Below are 20,000 nucleotides of genomic sequence, written 5' to 3'. Positions count from 1 at the left end.
AAAGTGAACTAAACTCAAAGCACCTCCTGATCTGAGATATGAGGTCCTTTGCAGCATTCTCATAGATGATACTATTCTTGCAAAAAAAACAAACAAAAAAAAAAATCAGAAGACTGAAACAAAGAGAGAGAACCCTTTACATACGTGTGTTCCACGAGACTGCACGACATGCACATAGATGGCTTTTCTGTCATCTGTTCTTAATAATATAATAAAGTGTGTTTCTTAAAGCGTGTCTGTGTGTCTAACAGCATTTCTTGTGTCATTCCGAATCAGAGACATCTTACAGTTACCCACCATGCCCCTTTTACCCGGTATATAATTTCACACCGGTGTTGTCCCTTGCAACGAGTAAAACCGGTAACACCGTATACCGTGGCAACCCTAATGGTGACTGAGACAGAGCTGATGAGAAGAAACCAAAGACTGTTTACAGCTGACGTTAACACAGTTTACAGCAGCCTCAGATAATTTAAGCAGCAGAAATCAATCAGTGCCACTGCAGATCAAGGTTTTCTGCAGCTGCAGGTGTGCTAGAGATCTGATATGCAGAACTACGTTTCCTGAAACGCTGTAATCATCTCCTTTTCTGTTAATCTGTGCCACGTTTGTAGATTTGTATAATAACTTGTAACTGTTACTAATGTTTGCGTGAATGCTTGAACCTGCATTACTTTGATTTCCCAATGCACGTAATCACACACAGACCATTTATCAGTCTTTAAATCACAACCTTTTGTGGATTAATAATCACATATGACAAACTCAACATTTGGATGTAATTTTGTTTAATTGTGCAGCTCTGAAGGATCGTGAAATTAGTCTACTGATGCGCTCTTTCTGAAACTTAATGGCCAAATGAAAGCACATTAAAATCATGGCGATATTGACAACATTGGTCAATTTTACATCTTCAGCAAAATTATCTCAATTATATCGTATATTCGATATCTATTGTCCAGCCCTAAATCGCAGGACAGTGCACTCCTGCATACTGCAGCATCACAGCATCTTCACAAGAGTGATACTCGCTGCTTCTGCTGAGTCACTTACAGATGCGTCACTATGGCAACCAGACAGGCCGCTCTCAATTGTGCTCGCATCACCCACACACTGCAGACTGCAGTCAATGACAGAAACATTACTCTATAGATCACATCGTTTCATCCTACGCCACGGGTCACACCTGACCTCACCGGTGACAGGACACACACTTCCTGTAAACTTTCACAAGTGAGAGGACACACAGGAAACTGGGATATTTGAGGAGAGAGAGAGACATGAAGACACAGAAAGAGGGCATAAAAAGAGGAAAGACAGACAGGATCGAGGACGAGTTCTCTGGAGACGAGCTGCTATATTTAGAGAAGTTAGACTCACCTGACATTGACTACAGACAGAACCGCCTGAAGTACAGAACTCATTCAAGGACAAAAACAGTACAATAAAACACTGTTTAATTTTTGAAATCTATTTTATTGAAAATATATTGTAAATAAATATATTAATATTTAAATAAAATATAATTTAAATATATTTAAATAAATATATTAAACAATATTATTTAAATATAATATAATATTTAAATAAAATATAATATTGTGTCTAGACAGAATGATTTTCATTACATAATAACTATAATGATCATTTTGGGGGGTGTAAAACTGTGCCTAATTGTCATGAAAATAATCAAACAATGCAAAAAATATTTTTATTTTGACTCTAGATTTTGGGATGAAGCATGACCTACATGATACATGAGATTCACCCTTCAGTGGGGATAATGAGCATTAAGCCTCGGGTATACTTTGTTTTTCCGCATTCTGGGTTGTCTCCCACACAGTCGAGCACTCAGTCTTTCAAAGTGTCCTCTTTTGACCGTGAGCGAATACGACTGCTTTGTGATACTTTTATTACAGTCCACAGCAGACGCATGCTGCGACTACTCATGCAGACAAGGACTGTCCACGTGTCGAGAAAATCTGTCTGAGGTGAACAGTCTGCGAAGACTTTGTTGACGATAAAATTTGCATCATGCATACTGTGTGCGTTCTGATCAGCAATGCAGACAACGGAAGTATACTTTGGCTTTTATTTCTGAAGCACGAGCAGAAAACATTTGATGTAAATTGTTAGTAAAACAATTCTTACGTAAATTATACCAAATAATTAATTTATTTTTTTACTAACAATTTACAACAAATTTGTCCTGCTTGTGTTTCAGGAATAAGGCCCAATTAGTTTTAGACTGTTTGATTTGCTAAATTTGTGTGTCATCAAAACTTAGGGTGAATTCAGGTAAACTTTTGGCCACATTTGGACAGTCACCTCAATATCAACAAATGGCCCAATATACCTGACTTCATACTCAACCATACAGAGGTTTAACTGGGATCTAGTCAGATCAAGTAAGCATGAAATATGACTTTTACCTGTCATCATCTCCACCAGTTGAGATGGCTGCAGCACTGACATCTGCACTGGCATCCGGTCCGAGAGTGGCACCTGCATCAGCTGCAGTCTGTCCTGTGAGACCCGTCATTCCTCCTGCAGCCAGTCGTGGCAGAGAAAGCAGTGGGTGATGCTGTAACAGCAGGCGCTGGGCATCTTCCAGCTGTGAGGCTGTCACAGCACTCATGCCACTGTAGGAGACACTGGATGGGGGAACCCGTGTTCCCTGCTGACCCAGTACTGCGGGGCGGCCCGGTATCGCAGCTCCATGCAGCGACTGCGCTGCTGCAGATGAAGGCATGTTAGATCCAGACGGAACTGAACTTGTGGACGTAGACAGCTGGGAAGCAGGCTGCTGTTCTGAGTGCAGTTGAGCCGTGGTGATAGTGCCCATCTGAGGGGCGAGAGCCTGCAGTCTTGGAGATACGGGCTGAGGAACAGCCACTGGGGCACCTACAGGAAGTCCAGGTATGCCAATGGGCACTGGAGTCGCTCGGGGCGACACCGCAGTCTGAATTGGAGGAATCTGGAGAGGTTGAGCTGTGGGCATTTGGGCGTATTCCATTGGTGCCATTCCGCTCTGGGTGACAGACACGGCGGGTTTCACATTAGAGGGGTAGCTGCTCTGCATTTGGGGTATTTGGCCTTCTACGGTGTAGGATACCGGCTGTTGGGGTCTAACAGGGGCAGATGAACTCTCAGTGCCAATCACACCTGTCACAGTAACTGCCTGGGGGTTGATTAAGGGGGCAACAGCAGGCTGGAGAATCGGGTGAGCGCTTGGGTCTTGAGGGTGAGAGGGCAGAGTGGTGTGCGTTGCATACGTCTGTTGGACGTCTCCTCCACCACTTAGAGTGCTTCCAGAAGAACTGCCACTCGTGGTCTCATGTTCAGATTGAATGATGGTCTCCACAGTTCTGTGAGCGGCTACTGTTGTGTCTCCAGGCGGGGCGTCTTTCTCATAATACTCTGCACACATCCAGCGGCCCTTTCGAAACGGCTCTGAGTTGGAATCGAGTTTGACCACCCTGAAACGAGACCCTGTGGCAGCTGCAGTCATCTGAGTTTGGGTTGTAGTTGTGGTTGGAGGTGGCAACTGTGCAGGTGGAACCGTCGCACTTCCTGTGGGGCCTGCTCCACCTCCAACCTCTGTTGCAGTCCCCACAACACTTCCTGTTGAAGCCACAGGGTGACTTACTGCTGCGGTTCCACCACTGTCCACAACAGAAGCTTGGGTTGATCGCCCACTTCGCTGAGCCGAGGCGCCTGTAGACGCCAATGACGCAGGCCTCACTTGGCCGGCTGCTACAGGACGAGTGACTTGCTCCTTGTGATGTCCATGAGGCTGATGATGATGATGATGAGCGTGGTGATGGACTCCATTGGCCATGTACCCTTGCTGCGGGTGATGCAAGACCGGTTCATTGGGCGACGCAACCCCAGGAGTCTCACCTCCATGCAAACTATTCAGCGTTTCTTCGGAAGAACTCCTCTCGGGAACGCCCGTGTCTGTGGCTCGAGAAACGGACACATCGAGGATGTCGGATGAGGAGAGGTCCTCTGTGTGGGACTCGTCCATGTCATCATAACTCTCGGTATCGTCCGCAATGCTGTTATTAGCGCTGGCGGACACCTGCGCAGGCAGAACGCTTGTGATCTGAAAGCCACTCTTCTTTTTGACCTGTGCCCCAACGGTCTGACCCTGAGGGTGGATGTTGAGGCTGTGGGGTGGGTGATGCGGTCCAGGGGATGAAGAGCCGGTGGGGGCCGCGTGGGGCATCATCCCTGCGGTCTGATGGTCTTCGGCTGGGGCAACGGGGCAGTTAATACTGACCGTGGCACCACTGGTGGGGTTACTGCCCCTGCGGCCAGCGAACACAGATGGGTGGGACATCCTCCTGCTCGAGGGCGTCTCACCAGGCGAGTCTGAGTGATGCATGTGGTGAAATTCACTCTTGATAAGGATGTAAATATGGTAAATACAGTGTAGGGATGTGTCTGGGGAATACACTAGAGTCTGTGCGATGACGTCGTTAGTAAATCACTTATAGTCCCCATTGACAAAAGCACGAGTTTGACACGTCCTACTGCACTGCTTATGATAAATCAGTACTTATAATCAATAATGTCGCCCTCACAACAGACTAACGACAGCTAGCTCCCGGTTAGCACATTAAAAGCGCCTGCTGGTTAACTGTTCGGTCTTTAAAACACAAACTATATCCATTATCATCATTACTCCTGATATATTTACACAAGTTCACACACTGATCTGTGTGACACACATCAGCTGCAGCTCAATGCCGGTGTATAAATCATAAACAGTCATCACCTCAGAACGCTTTTATTCGCTCAATATCCACAGAAATGATCCCACACGGCGGTTTATTCGTGTCTGACGGCGGTATCTCATCTCTAATCGCGGTACAGACGGTGAAACGGCATCATTCGGAGGTTTGCTGTCTCATCCTCAACACATCACTGTGGTTAGCACGCTAACCGACGGAGCTAGCAGCTGTGATGACGGCACCAGGGGGCGGGGCCGCAGGAGACAGGACACGCCCATCCGTGTAACGCTGATCCCAGATCAGATGAACGCAGCGTTCTGCAGCGTCGCTGCAGTGGGGGCGGCTGATCTCAGACCGGCTGCTGCTGCGAGTTCTGCGGCGTCTGACGGACAGACTGGATGCTCAAAACTGGCTGATTGGTTAAAATAAAACTTAATAATTATACATATGAACATTTTATATTTAAATTTTTCACATTGAATACTTTAGGGGCAATAATTCATTTGTTGACTTACACTTAGAAGAAATAATATTAATATATAAATTATATATTATGTAAATTAATTTGTAACAATATTGTGTAAATATGTTGTAAGATGTTACATAGTATAAATTCTTAGTCATAAAAATATATAAAATGTTATATTATAAATGTATTAAATAAATGTACAATAGATTTTTTTTAACAATAATATGACCACATACACTATTCATTTATTTTTCACAATACAAAAAAAAAAAAATTGAAAATCATTTATCACATTTAATTTTTTTAAATTATTTGTAATAATATTTCATAAACATGATATATTTACAAAACCTACTATTAATAATAATGAAAACAATAATATGACAACATATTATTAATTTCTCAATACACATGATGGACAATCATTTATTTGTTTCTCACATCTAACAAATGTTATCACTATTTTATTTTAAAAATATTATACAGTATATATATATACATACACATATACATACAGGATATGTGCTCTTAATATATTGATTATAACAAAATTTACATGTCCTTTTTATATTTTGTATATGCAGTTAATATTGTCAATAATGTTACTTTAATTTATAATAGCACAATATAGCTTTTGTAACAGTACAAATTCAAGCCAGACAAAAGATTCCTCCTTTCACTAAAATAAACAGAAATACACGTTGAGATAACAGAAACATTTGAGTTAGCCATAGATACATAGATGTGCTTTATTGGTCCTAAAAGAAAAGCACAAAAACACATTTCACTTTCAGATGAGCATGATTAACCCAATATTCATATTTATCAGGTTGAAGCTCATAGTTAAAAGCTTATAATGTTCTGAAGACTATCTTTAATAGAGCTCATACACACATTATATCTGTCTTCATAAACAACTCAAGACTTCAAGACTGCTCACAATAGAAAATATCAAATAATGTCATTGTTTTGCACCGTTTTAATTGTAAACAGCAAAGATGAATAATGCTTATTATGACTTGTAGCAGGGACACAATCATTGAGCAGATTGACTACATTCTCTTACTGCACACATGAGTTCACTGCTGAGACAGATTCATCCACCCATCAGACTCACAGACAATGTCAGGGCAGGTCAGGACTTGTGTGTGTGTGTGTGTGTGTGTTACGAAAGAAACCTGCAAGACTTCTCAACATTAAACCACAAAAATACAGCCAGAGTCTTCAGCATCTCCACCCTTCATCATTGAGACACCTGAACAGCTGCAGGTGAAGATGGAGATTATAATGAATAGATTCCATCAAGACACCTGCACACAACAAACACACACACTAAACAAGTCCAAGCATCTCCTTTATTTCACACTGGGAATGTTTGTCAGATTCAGTGTATTAAGGTCCTGAAAATGGCACTTAATTACCAAGAAGAATGGAAGCATTAAACAAACAAATTTATTTCAAACTCATTTTTATCTGCCACTCATTTTGACAGCTCCAATTAGTCTATTCAACATATAGAATTAGTAATGTTTCACTAATGCATGAAAAAACAAACAAATTAACTGATAGCATTGGCTGTCACTGAGTTTATCAACATGGATTACTAATATCACCATCAAACAGTGACATCATATCCTCTGCACCTAAGATAGGCTATACAAAACATCTGTTTACAAAAATGAATAAACTGATTGTCAATCAACAGGGATTTCTCTGATCTCTGCAGGTTTCTTTACATTCGTCTGGTTCATGTGGATGTGTTCTGGCACTCGTCTGTCACGTCAGGAGAGTTTTCGTTCGGTTGTCGCTCGTCTGGTTCTTCACACACTAAACTGTGAGCAAACAGCTGCAGGAACTCACTGGGCCGCTGGGCTTTAACTGGACTCTGACAGGAGACTCCATCCATCTCATGAACATCTCTGACATCACATGTGTCTGTGTTACGGGTGTCAGAGCGCTGTGACATCACAGGAGACAGCTGACAGACCGCTGTCTTCAGTTCCTCCTGTGATTGGCTGCTCCAGCTGTCTGTCTGCGTCAGTTCTGATTCATCTCTGGTGACGTACTCATCTGTCGCTCTGTTGTGCTCTCCTTCGTCACGCGTACTGTCTGTCGTGTTTTCATGACAGTCTTTAGCTGCCAGACCAAAGAATCCGTTACGGACGATGAATCGAACACACTGAAGAACAACGTTCCTCTCGTGACGAATATCAGGAGCCAATAACTGCACAATAAACAACACAGTTAGAATAACAACATTCATAACGCTAGTCAAATGGCATTGTGTCCCGTTCTATTATTAAAGGACTAGTTTAAAAAAAACCATAATGACTTTTGAAGCCCGTATGACTTTCTTCTACAGAAAGAAACAGGAGATATTAGTTCAAATTACTCGTTTTTATGGGTGACTGATAAATAAGGTGTCTGAAGTAATAAAAACGAGAAATCTTTTTAAAATCTAGATTAAAACACACGTCAAGTTCGTAGATTTCTTTTTTGTCCATGTTGGTTTCATACAATTTTGAGAAACATTTATAGCATTTTCTACAAAAAATTAGTGACTTAGTCAAGAAAAATTTATTAAAATACTTGCACCTTGAATATGAGTGTAAACAACTAATTAAAAATTAATTATTTCATTTTATATATATATATATATTATTCACTTTGAAAAAAAGAAAATATTTTTAGATTAATTCTTTACTTAAGTAAATAATAATTTATTTATTTTTTTAACCACAATTGTCATTCTCAAAGTTACTCTTTTTGACCTGAATAAAAGGTGCCTTTTTTTATAAATATGTCAAAATATTGGGGGTCTGGGTATCTCAGCGAGTATTGACGCTGACTATCACCCCTGGAGTCGTGAGTTTGAATCCAGGGCGTGCTGAGTGACTCCAGCCAGGTCTCCTAAGCAACCAAATTGGCCCGGTTGCTAGGGAGGGTAGAGTCACATGGGGTAACCTCCTCGTGGTCGCTATAATGTGGTTCTCACTCTCGGTGGGGCGTGTGGCGAGTTGTGCGTGGATGCCGCGGAGAATAGCGTGAAGCCTCCACACGCGCTACGTCTCCGCGGTAAAGCGTTCAACAAGTCACGTGATAAGATGCGCGGGTTGATGGTCTCAGACGTGGAGGCAACTGAGATTCGTCCTCCTCCACCCGGATTGAGGCGAGTCACTACGCCACCACGAGGACTTAGAGCACATTGGGAATTGGGTATTCCAAATTGAAAAAAAAGTCAAAATATTTGACATTTTTTCAAAACTTCACACAAGCGCCTAAAGGGCTCCTCTCTTTTTTTGGTTTTCTTATTTTTGTCACATGACAGCAAAATGGCTACCTACATGTTGGTTACACGACCTGACTTTGGTGAACAAAAGTTTTTTTTAATATTAATAATATTTTAAAGCAAAATTGTTTCACTGCTGTTTTTTTAAAAGAACTAATAAAACCCAAGATTTTTCCAAACTAAAAATAAATAAATAAATAAATAAAATCGAGAATCGCAGCTTTTAAGTCTCTGGACGGTTATACCACGACATTTATTTTAAGCACCAGAAAAAAAATGGAGTGAACTGCATTGGTGATGTCGTTTTGAATAACTGCAGTCAAGCTCCAAAAATGACAAAAAAAAAAAAAGCACTATAAAAGTAGCCCATACATAGCCAATGCTCTATTCCAAGTCTTCTGAAGTCATCCAATAGTTTTGAGTGAGAAGGAAACAGAAATGTAAGTCACTGGTTTTTACGGTATGGAAGAGAGCAGCGTGAACATTCTGCCTAACATCTCTTTTGTGTTCCACAGAAGACAGAAAATCATTCGGGTTTGGAAATGACATGAGGGTGCGTAAATGACGCACTCACCATCTCCAGCAGTGTCGGCCGATGTTGTCGTGGTTCACTGATGTTGCCGTGACCTCCTCTACGACCCCTGACCCCCTGACGGCCCCTGCTGCCTCTCCCTCTCCCGGCCGGTGCATGATGGGACGGCTGTGGTCCGTCTGCAGGTTTCTCCTCGTGTTGTGATGTGTTCTTCTGGACAGGAACTGGATGAGCAGCCAGGAAATCTTTATTCTTCTGCACCGCCTGACCGGCTCTGAGAACAACAGCTTCTGTGACCGAAAACAAACACGCCATCGCTGAATAAAGCCGTAAACGACAGCGGGACTCGACATTCAGCTACTTGTCTAAAAACAATTATTGATGTTTTTACCATGCTTTATAAAGCCTATATATAAATGCATTATAAATGTAATCATATTGTGTATTAATACATATTGTAATACATTTAGGGCTGTCTCTTTAAGACCAGCGGCAGCTCACAGAAGTGTTTCAGTTGAGAGTCGAACAGCTTTTTTTACAGCATCTGTGCTTGTTCTGGACATGTGTTAATGTTGAGCACTGAAAAGTATACACATGCAAGTGCACTAACCATCAATATCTGCTTCACTCTCACTGGTCGTCATGCCATCTCCATAACTGGACATCAGTGACCCCAGGGCAGAGGTCACATTTTTAGGGGCAACAGAGACTCCAGCCTGGTTCTGTTGAACTGAATCCTCTTTATCAGACTCTGATAAACAGAAGAAAGTCACTCGCTAAATCACCATCAAACATTTATATGACCATGTCATAGCAATAGAGCTTTTTTTTTTTTAAGATGTCTTTGTTCCAGAAGTTTTCCCAAAACATAATTTTTCCTGTTCAATTTTTCTGTAGGAAATAGAGTTGAGCAGCATGAACCAAACCAACCAGCTCCGAGGTGAATCTCAACATTACAAACTTTGATTTGAAGCACAAAGTGTTCAAAATCAGACAAAAAGACAAAGACACTGTGTACTAAACCTCTTTAATGAGGGAATGAAGTATAATCCCAAGAAGCACTGCCAACAGGGACGCACCGATATAAAAGTTTTTGGATGATACAATATTTTCTTCATAGGTGAATTGAATTTTTTTTGTTAAATATAAATATTATTAATTCTGTACTTTTTTAAAACAATGTAAATTATTAATTTTTTAATAACTGTGTACACATGTATTTAAAGTGCAAGGAAAGCATTTACTACCTTTTACTTGACAGTTACACCACTTGACATGTTTAAAGTCATTAAATACATATACATGTTTTTTTAAATATACAATACCAATTTTAACAAAAATCTATAAGCCAAAAACGATATTTTACCACTTACCTTACATTTTTATCAGATCACTGCGTCATTTAAGAATTATGCTTTAAAAATGTACAAAGATGTAAAAAACTTTTTTTATTGTTCTTACAAAAAATAAACACGGATTGGATCTGTTGAACATATGACAGACCAAAGTTTTTAAGAGAGACGCAATGAAAAAGAAAAAGAAAAAAAATGACTAAATATGATAGCATGATATTTTATATGAAAAAAAAAGGTAATTTTATACTTCTAAAACTTTTTTTGCAGTTAAAAACAACAGAACTCACATTTGACACGTATGTACTGTATATGAGAAAACATCACAAATTCATATTATGCATATGTTGGGCAATTCCACGGAAATGTCAACCACATCTTGGAAAAATAAAAGTTAACCAAAAGGAACAAAACCCCCTTTTTAATTCTGTATTATATTGGTAAAATGGATAATGTCATCCAGACCGCTAGAGGGCGCCGCTTGCTCACACAGCGCTGAACCGCTGCCTTTTAAAGTTAAGTAATCGCGCAAGACAATATTGCGATTTTAATCTTAATTCAATCAATCATGCAGCATTAATGTATATTTTACCGATGTCGCAGAAGCCAAAGTCTGCTGTTTTCAAAGTGTTTTGGATGGTTTCCCTCATCATGTAACCTAAAGATAAGTGCTGCTTTCACAACTGTCACAACAACAGTTCTTCCTCATTAACGTGAAAATATGTTATATATTTCTATATGTTAAATATGTTCTTAGGAGTGCCAATCTTTCTACATTCTGTGGCTATTTGTATTTCTGGATTGTGCATTTGAATTCACAGAGTTTTCACAAAGTTTGTTACTAATTAATAGGGGTGTAACAATTCTCTCATCTCACAATTCAGCTCACGGTTCTTTAAACGAAGCCTAAATCAAGAAAAGATTGAAAGTTTTGTTTTTGTCAAGACAGTTCCTTTCCTTTCAGATTAAGCTAAAAGTACTGTTCTTGAAAGTGCTAAATGATCCATGATTATTTACTGATGAACTCAAATCAGACATGACCTTTGACATTAGCATGGCATTATTATAATATTATTCATTATATACAGTAGATTAATATGGCATTATCATTAAACCTCTGTAAACTTTAATTTCCTCTCACGCAGTCTGATCAGATCACTCTCACGCTTCAAACAGACATTCAATCTGTCGCGCAGAAAAGGCACATCTGCGGGTTTCAGTTTCAGTTAACGCAGTTTCAGCCGAACTCATCGTACAACACCTGTGTCTGTTAGTGTGCAATCGTATTTTAGAGCTCCGTGTGTGCAGTGAATAGATTTCCATTTGTATGCCCACGTTATGTAGGTGTAGCACGTCGCGCGTTTGGATAGAATAGATAAATTGATTTTAAAAAAATAAAAAGTCCAATCTCTACGATGTGCATTGTCACATTTTTGAACTGTAAGGTATCATGTCATGATAAACCATTACACCTCTACTAATTAATCAACCAACATTTTTCATATTGGCTTTTTCATGCTTATAACCGATATGATGATGGTTTTTATTTGGTCAATTATTGGTCGATAATTATCGGCAGCCAGAATATATTCTGATTTTTTTGCAAAATATTCAGATATACAAATATTTGAGTAGTTTGAGAGTTGTATGGAGATTGACTCGATGGCATCACTCACAGTGCATCATGGGAGTGGGCGGAGCTACAGAGCTCTTTTTAGGGATGGGCACGAGCACTCGGGTACTCGGACGTGGCAGCAATGATTGATCATGAAAACGATGATCGATACTGATCACGCATGATGTTACTTTTCACTTAATTCGAAATCCAGTGACAATTACCTGACAACTAAACACACAAACAAAGAGGGAGCATATTTTTAACTTTGAGATTGATTACGTTGTGATTTTGAGGGGTACACTGATTATCAGAAACGTCTCATAGCAACCAAACTGATATATGACACTGCAATGCTATCGTTATGATAATCAAAAGAGAGTGTAATTAACCGTGTTTTTTCAGTCAAAACGTTTGCTAAACACGCTTTATTGTCATTTCTTGTAAGAAATTTGACTCGTTAATGGATATTATTTAATAAAAGTTAATGTTTGTCACTGACCGTAAACCTCCCTGCCATGTGTGATGTAACACACACCTGCATCTCGACGAAATGGGAGTTGAAGATTTCCGCACGAGTTTAGATGTCCTATATAAAGTGTCATTCCGTTGCACTTTCTCCAGCTGAAAGGTGGAAATTCAGATTCTCTGAGTTGAATGGAACGCTTCATGAATCACAGCAACAACAACACAGAGCATCGCGGCTTTCCTCACAAGAGTGAACATTTGGACGGACACACACAGACACAGACACACAGAGACACAGACACACACACACACACACACACACACACACACACACCCAGGCGCGAGGACTCAACGCGCTGAAGCAACACACATACAGCAGGCGAGTGTTTCAGACAGCTAGACAGAGCGCAGTTAAATGGAACACAATGCAGCGTCTTCAAACTGAACTTCAATTTAACACACATATTAAAAACACAATGGTTATAGCGTCTTTTGTTATTTGAAAATAGACGGTTCAGAGAGTCAATAAAAAAACTGGTGCGCACTTACTAAGATTACTACAGTAACCTGAAGGAAGAACAGACAGACGTGCGTTGGGCACATTCTTTCAGAGTTAGACAGCGAATCCTCACATAATGATAAATTATGATGCATTATATTTTAAATCTTTTTGTACATTTTGTAACATATTATTTTATAACAGCCTATAATAATGAATAGACGATACACTGGAACAACAAGACACAATGCAGCAGCTATAGACGAGTAATTAGTCCGAGTACTCGAGGAGGCAAAATGACCAAAATGCCCATCCCTAGCTCTTTTGGCGTGATTCTCTGATTGGTGGATCTCTCTTTAGGATCATGGGTAGTGTAGGTCTTCACCAGGAATTGTTCCATTAAAGCAGAAATAACGCAGATCAAATTTACCATCGATTAAGAACCTCGGCGCTCACAGTAGGTCTGTCTTAAAGGTTTATAAGATACTGTAAATAATCAATTCTCCAATGGAGAAACTGAACGAGACTGTGGCACTTTATAGATTTCAGTGACAATATTAAAAACAATCTATACAGCGGTACACACTTCCTTTACGGCACACACAGTAATGTCACAGAACGGCAGCATCAATGGAGCGTGTGAGTTGTTCTGACCTGTGTCACTGTTGGCGAGAGCTCCGAGTGGGTCTGTGTCCACATGAGGTCGTTTAAGGGGCGTGTGCTGCCCTGTCTCTGACCTCTCCAGCTGAAATCTTTCATTCACTCCTTCATTTCGTCTGTTGAACCCTCGTCCCCGATATGGACCTCCACGACCCCTGCTGTAGCTCTTCATTCGACTGGGAAAGAGGAAAAGGAAGTACTGTTCATGTTCAAACACACACACACACACACTGCTTATCATGCAAGCTGCGTCAGATTGAGCGACGCACCCAAACTGTGCGTTCTCCAGCACGTCTCCTCGCTGCTCCTTCATCTCCATCAGCTTCAGTTTCTTCTCCACGTTGCGCAGTGTCGGATAGTTTCTGCACATATTCAGGGTGTTGAAGATGCATCAACATCTGACAGAAATAGCGAGACAGCTGGATGCTGAAGATGACATCAACAGAAGTACATGCGAGTCATACTTGCGTCTCTCTTCTCTCCACCTGACGATCTCCTCCGCTGTGTCCAGTTTGATTCTCTTGGCACCAGGAGCGTGATTCTGAAGGAGAACCAGAGTCAGAGAAGATCTGGACCTGATCTGTAGTTCACGACTACATAAGGACATCTGAACTGGCCTGAAACATGTGCTTGTGTTTACAGCAGATGACGGGATGAGAGACTCACGTTCCTCCAGTGGATCTTCACCAGCTTTTCATGAGCAGTATAATTACAGTCATCAACAGAACACTGCGGAGAGAAAACTGAAACACTGTATGTGCGAAATACAAACAGCTCAGCATTTATTCTGTGCATTAATGTATACATTTAATTAAAGCGACTGACGAATAGCGAATATTACTCATGTTTAATGAAAGAAGTTTAACTTCATACATTTGGTCCCGAATACATTTAAAAATAATATGATTTATAAAAACAGAGTAATCTAAAAGTAATCAGAATCGATTACCTAAAATATATCGTTACAGACTGCAAACTGAGTTGAGTACAGGATTATATTTCAGAAGTAATTCCCAACTCTAGATCAGGGCTTTTCAAACTTTTGATGCCAAGGATCCCCAAATTTGATGATACCCTTGCAAGGGATCTCCGGTGTGAGAAAAGTAGCGAACATGATATTATAAAGACATCATGTTTGGAAAATTAATTCATTGACTTTATTGTCACTGTAATAAAGACAAAAGAAAATATGAAAATATTATCTGGAAATATTTACTTCTTATTAAGTTGACAGTGTATCTTTCTGATGCTGGATTAATCTTAGATGAATAAACTAGAGCCCGACCGATATGGGATTTTTGAGACCGATACCGATTTTAGAGGGGGGAAATTCACCGATTACCGATATGGTGGCCGATATAGTTAACTTTTGAGCTGGAATGAAAACAGACCTTTTCTATGTGGATTGTGCACCAATTTTGCACCGATATGACTATGCAAAGGTACTCAGAATGCTGCTTTCTTAAATATTTTTATCAAAGAATATTTGACATTATTATTATACATCATCAACAAATTCTAGAAATGAACACTGAGAAAATAAAGAATAAATAAAAATACAATAAATAGCTAAATAAACATCAGTTCTGTTTAGTATCAGTCAAATGCTGACTATTAAAATAAAGAATAAATAAAAATACAATAAATAGCTAAATAAACATCAGTTCTGTTTAGTATCAGTCAAATGCTGACTATTAAAATAAAGAATAAATAAAAATACAATAAATAGCTAAATAAACATCAGTACTGTTTAGTATCAGTCAAATGCTGACTATTAAAATAAAGAATAAATAAAAATAAATAGCTAAATAAACATCAGTACTGTTTAGTATCAGTCAAATGCTGACTATTAAAATAAAGAATAAATAAAAATACAATAAATAGCTAAATAAACATCAGTTCTGTTTAGTATCAGTCAAATGCTGACTATTAAAATAAAGAATAAATAAAAATACAATAAATAGCTAAATAAACATCAGTACTGTTTAGTATCAGTCAAATGCTGACTATTAAAATAAAGAATAAATAAAAATACAATAAATAGCTAAATAAACATCAGTACTGTTTAGTATCAGTCAAATGCTGACCATTAAAATAAAGAATAAATAAAAATACAATAAATAGCTAAATAAACATCAGTACTGTTTAGTATCAGTCAAATGCTGACTATTAAAATAAAGAATAAATAAAAATACAATAAATAGCTAAATAAACATCAGTACTGTTTAGTATCAGTCAAATGCTGACCATTAAAATAAAGAATAAATAAAAATACAATAAATAGCTAAATAAACATCAGTACTGTTTAGTATCAGTCAAATGCTGACTATTAAAATAAAGAATAAATAAAAATAAATAGCTAAATAAACATCAGTACTGTTTAGTATCAGTCAAATACTGACTATTAAAATAAAGAATAAATAAAAATAAATAGCTAAATAAACATCAGTACTGTTTAGTATCAGTCAAATGCTGACTATTAAAATAAAGAATAAATAAAAATAAATAGCTAAATAAACATCAGTACTGTTTAGTATCAGTCAAATACTGACTATTAAAATAAAGAATAAATAAAAATAAATAGCTAAATAAACATCAGTACTGTTTAGTATCAGTCAAATGCTGACTATTAAAATAAAGAATAAATAAAAATAAATAGCTAAATAAACATCAGTTCTGTTTAGTATCAGTCAAATGCTGACTATTAAAATAAAGAATAAATAAAAATACAATAAATAGCTAAATAAACATCAGTACTGTTTAGTATCAGTCAAATGCTGACTATTAAAATAAAAAATAAATAAAAATAAAAATAAATAGCTAAATAAACATCAGTACTGTTTAGTATCAGTCAAATGCTGACTATTAAAATAAAGAATAAATAAAAATAAATAGCTAAATAAACATCAGTTCTGTTTAGTATCAGTCAAATGCTGACTATTAAAATAAAGAATAAATAAAAATACAATAAATAGCTAAATAAACATCAGTACTGTTTAGTATCAGTCAAATGCTGACTATTAAAATAAAAAATAAATAAAAATAAAAATAAATAGCTAAATAAACATCAGTACTGTTTAGTATCAGTCAAATGCTGACTATTTTAATACTGCCAGTCAATTAGTGGCAGCTTGTAAAACAAGAGGCATTTACACCTGACGAGTCAAGAGATAAACAGCGGCAGCTGCGTTACACCATATTCTGCTAAACAAGTTCAGGGGAAAATTTTAAATATTACATTTTATAAATGCAATGACTGGAATTGTTCGGTTGAAGGGGGTACCAAACTGTGAATCCTGAATAAAACAGTTTGGTGAATACATGTTTGCACATTAGCTTCCAATCAGCTGACAAGCAATGAAAGTAGCTACGTGATTAGCTAGTTAGCTATAAGCTCGTTGTCATGGAAAGTAAAAGACGGACGTTGTTTATTTACTTTCTAGCATTGCGTCTCACCAACTAGGTAACAACATAGCGTGAAATCAACACTCAGACACAATCCACCACCGCACCGTTGTGCGATGAGCTGCAAAAAGATGCTCTGATGTTTACCTTTCAATCTGCTACATTACTGACTGCACTGACAAACTATACCTGGCTAACAGCAAACAGATGTGATAAACATGAGTGATATGGTTGTCAGGGACAGGGTTAACGTTATATTAGTTATACTGAAAAGGGAAAATGATGGGGTCATTGTTTATTAACTTTCCAGTATGTATTTCACAAGCTAGTTAGCAACTTACCGAGAAGACATGCTTAACACCGCACCGCTCAACACCGCACCGCTTAACTCCGCCCTGTCTGCAGAGCCACCGTCAGCTCAGAGTCAGCTCTGTAAACATGGAGTCGGAGCGCGCTCTGCTGGACAAACTACGCTATGACACCAATTCTAAAGCATTGTTTTCTGCATTATATGTTCTGAAAAAAGTTTTCATATCTGTGCATATCAGTAAACATATACGCCGATATATCGGTTGGGCACTAGAATAAACCCAAAGAGAAATAATTTCAATTTAAAAAAATATTGTTTACACAAAATTATATTTTTATTTTAAATATTTATATTTATTATGAAAAGCTCTATATAAATACATTTGTAAAAGTATACAAAACATGAATATATTTCAAACCAGTTTTACAGAATGTTAAATTATAAACTATTTATAATTATAATTTATAAAACTAAAAATATTCTTCATATATGAAATTATCTAATGATTTAATGTTATTTCTGTTTTTCTGTTATGGCTGTCAATAAATAATACAATGAAATAATAAAATAATCGTAATTAATATAATGATTTCAGTGAAACAATAATAAATGTAAATATTTTTAAACTTTTGTTTTTCTCTGAATGTTTTTGTGGAGCCCCTTGTGGCCCCCCAGTTTGAAAATAAAAGATAATGGTGAATAAATACTAGATAATGGTGATGGATTACCTTGACATGCTGTGAAATATGTTCATCATATTTATGTTGATTTTTGAAGACTCTATCACACGTGTCACAGAAATGACTGAACTCTGCCCCTTTCTGCTTCTGCTGAAGGAAAGACAATGACACAGTTTGTTTCAGATCAAGACACAAAACAGGACAAGTGATTGATCATCAGGTTTGTACCTTCTTGCCCCCCTGCTGCTGTCTGTGATGATGATGATGACCTGCAGGAGTTCATCAAGTGTGCTGATCTTATTAATGGACATCCAACAACACACATGCCCGTTTCAAATGAACCCTTTAAATCCCACCTGTAAACTGCTGTTGTCCGTGATAATGAACCGGAGACGGTGAGCTCCAGAGTCCGGCCGGTGCGGGTTGAGTCCAGCTCCAGTCCCGGCTCGCCTCGAACTTCATCTGGTTCTGGTGCTGTGGTCTCCAGTGTACTGATGACGATGATGATGATGGTGATGATGGTGGTGGTTCTGCTGGACTTCTGAAGTTCGGCGGTGGATAGAGCTCGTGCTCGCCCATCATCACAAACACAATCTGATCAGCTGCTCGTGTTTAAATCGCTTCTGATGACACTTTAAACATTCACATAAACACACTGATCTACACACGTGCTGCTGACACTACATGCTGTCCTGCACACGTGTGTCTCCTCACGCATCACTTCCGACTCTGCAGGAATTATGATGTCTCGACACTAGACGGCGCTGTACGTCACAAATGTTATATATGGAGGGAGCAACATGAGCAAATACAAAATAACCATATGCACAGATGCAGAAAACAAAATAAAATAAACATTAAATAGTGAATGAAAAAACAGTCGAAAGAAAGCCATACATAAACATGGCCATGGGTAGTTAAAAGATGCAAAGTCTGCTCTTAAAGGGACAGTTCACCCAAAAATGAAAATTCTGTCATAATTTACTCACCCTCATGCCATCCCAGATGTGTATGACTTTCTTTCTTCTGCAGAACACAAATGAAGATTTTTAGAAGAATATTTCAGCTCTGTAGGTCCATACAATGCAAGTGAATGGTGACCAGAACTTTGAAGCTCCAAAAAATCACATAAAGGCAGCATAAAAGTAATCCATAAGACTCCAGTGGTTTAATCCATGTCTTCAGAAGAGATATGATAGGTGTGGGTGACAAACAGATCAATATTTAAGTCATTTTTGTCATAAATTCTCCTATAATATAATATAATAATAATATAATTTATGACAGTCCGGTGTGAGATATAAGAGTAATAAAGAGCAGTGCTGATGTATTTTGATCGTGGGAGATCAAGAGTTCAGATGTCTGATTGCTTGGGGGAAGAACCTGTCATGGAGTCGGCTGGTGCGGGTCCTGATGCTGCGATACCACCTACCTGATGGTAGCAGTGAGAACAGCCCATGGCTCGGGTGGCTGGAGTCTCTGATGATCCTCCGAGCTTTTTTCACACACCGCCTGGTATATATGTCCTGGAGGGAGGGAAGCTCACCTCCAATGATGTGTTTGGCAGTTCGCACCACCCTTTGCAGTGCTTTGCGGTTGTGGGCGGTGCTATTGCCGTACCAGGTGGAGATACAGCCAGTCAGGATGCTCTCCACAGTGCAGGTGTAGAACCATGTGAGGATGTGGCGGTTCATTCCAAACTTCCAAGGGTGAGGGTGAATAAATGATGAGAGAATTTTCATTATAGGGTGAACTGTCCCTTTAATGATTGTGTTGATTTGATGTTTCAATAATCTTCTAAAACAGTTATATGTGTAGCTGTGAAAGTATAATCAGTATAAAATTATATCTGTAAAATAAGAGTATCTGTGAAATAGTTCAATTTAACATATGGTGAATTTCATCAGCAAATTTGTATAAATTCCACACAGCCCTGTTTGTACCAGGTTTATTAAAGCATTTATTGTTTGTAAACATAGTTA

The 20,000-nt window shown here is 38.5% G+C and overlaps 2 protein-coding genes across 3 annotated transcripts in view; both read right to left on the bottom strand.

Moving 5' to 3' along the window:
• LOC127449555 (TSC22 domain family protein 1-like) overlaps window positions 1-4,953 on the bottom strand; it is a 26,444-nt gene extending 21,491 nt beyond the window's left edge. Inside the window, exon 1 of the mRNA XM_051713061.1 lies at window positions 2,433-4,953. Coding sequence (XP_051569021.1) covers window positions 2,433-4,390 — 1,958 coding nt within the window. The 5' untranslated portion in view covers window positions 4,391-4,953. The remainder of the gene's footprint in view (window positions 1-2,432) is intronic.
• Window positions 4,954-6,549: 1,596 nt separating this feature from the next.
• Window positions 6,550-18,708, bottom strand: LOC127449563 (FMR1-interacting protein NUFIP1-like). 2 transcript variants are annotated; one of them, XM_051713077.1, is made up of 10 exons: window positions 18,375-18,708; window positions 18,247-18,287; window positions 18,067-18,168; window positions 14,290-14,352; window positions 14,088-14,164; window positions 13,893-13,985; window positions 13,618-13,799; window positions 9,640-9,780; window positions 9,072-9,319; window positions 6,550-7,432 (listed from the first exon to the last, which is right to left on the bottom strand). In XM_051713077.1, exons 1-10 carry the CDS (start codon window positions 18,598-18,600, stop codon window positions 6,956-6,958), a joined length of 1,650 nt encoding a protein of 549 aa, XP_051569037.1. In that variant the 5' UTR covers window positions 18,601-18,708; the 3' UTR covers window positions 6,550-6,955. The 2 variants fall into 2 exon arrangements, with proteins under 2 accessions (XP_051569037.1, XP_051569038.1); XM_051713078.1 differs by having other exon boundaries at window positions 18,067-18,165.
• Window positions 18,709-20,000: the final 1,292 nt, after the last annotated feature.

Source organism: Myxocyprinus asiaticus, chromosome 12, assembly GCF_019703515.2.
Source record: "Myxocyprinus asiaticus isolate MX2 ecotype Aquarium Trade chromosome 12, UBuf_Myxa_2, whole genome shotgun sequence".
In the NCBI taxonomy this organism is placed as follows: domain Eukaryota; kingdom Metazoa; phylum Chordata; class Actinopteri; order Cypriniformes; family Catostomidae; genus Myxocyprinus; species Myxocyprinus asiaticus.
Note: the sequence above shows the minus strand (reverse complement) of the source record. Positions and strands in the feature narration are given on the sequence as shown.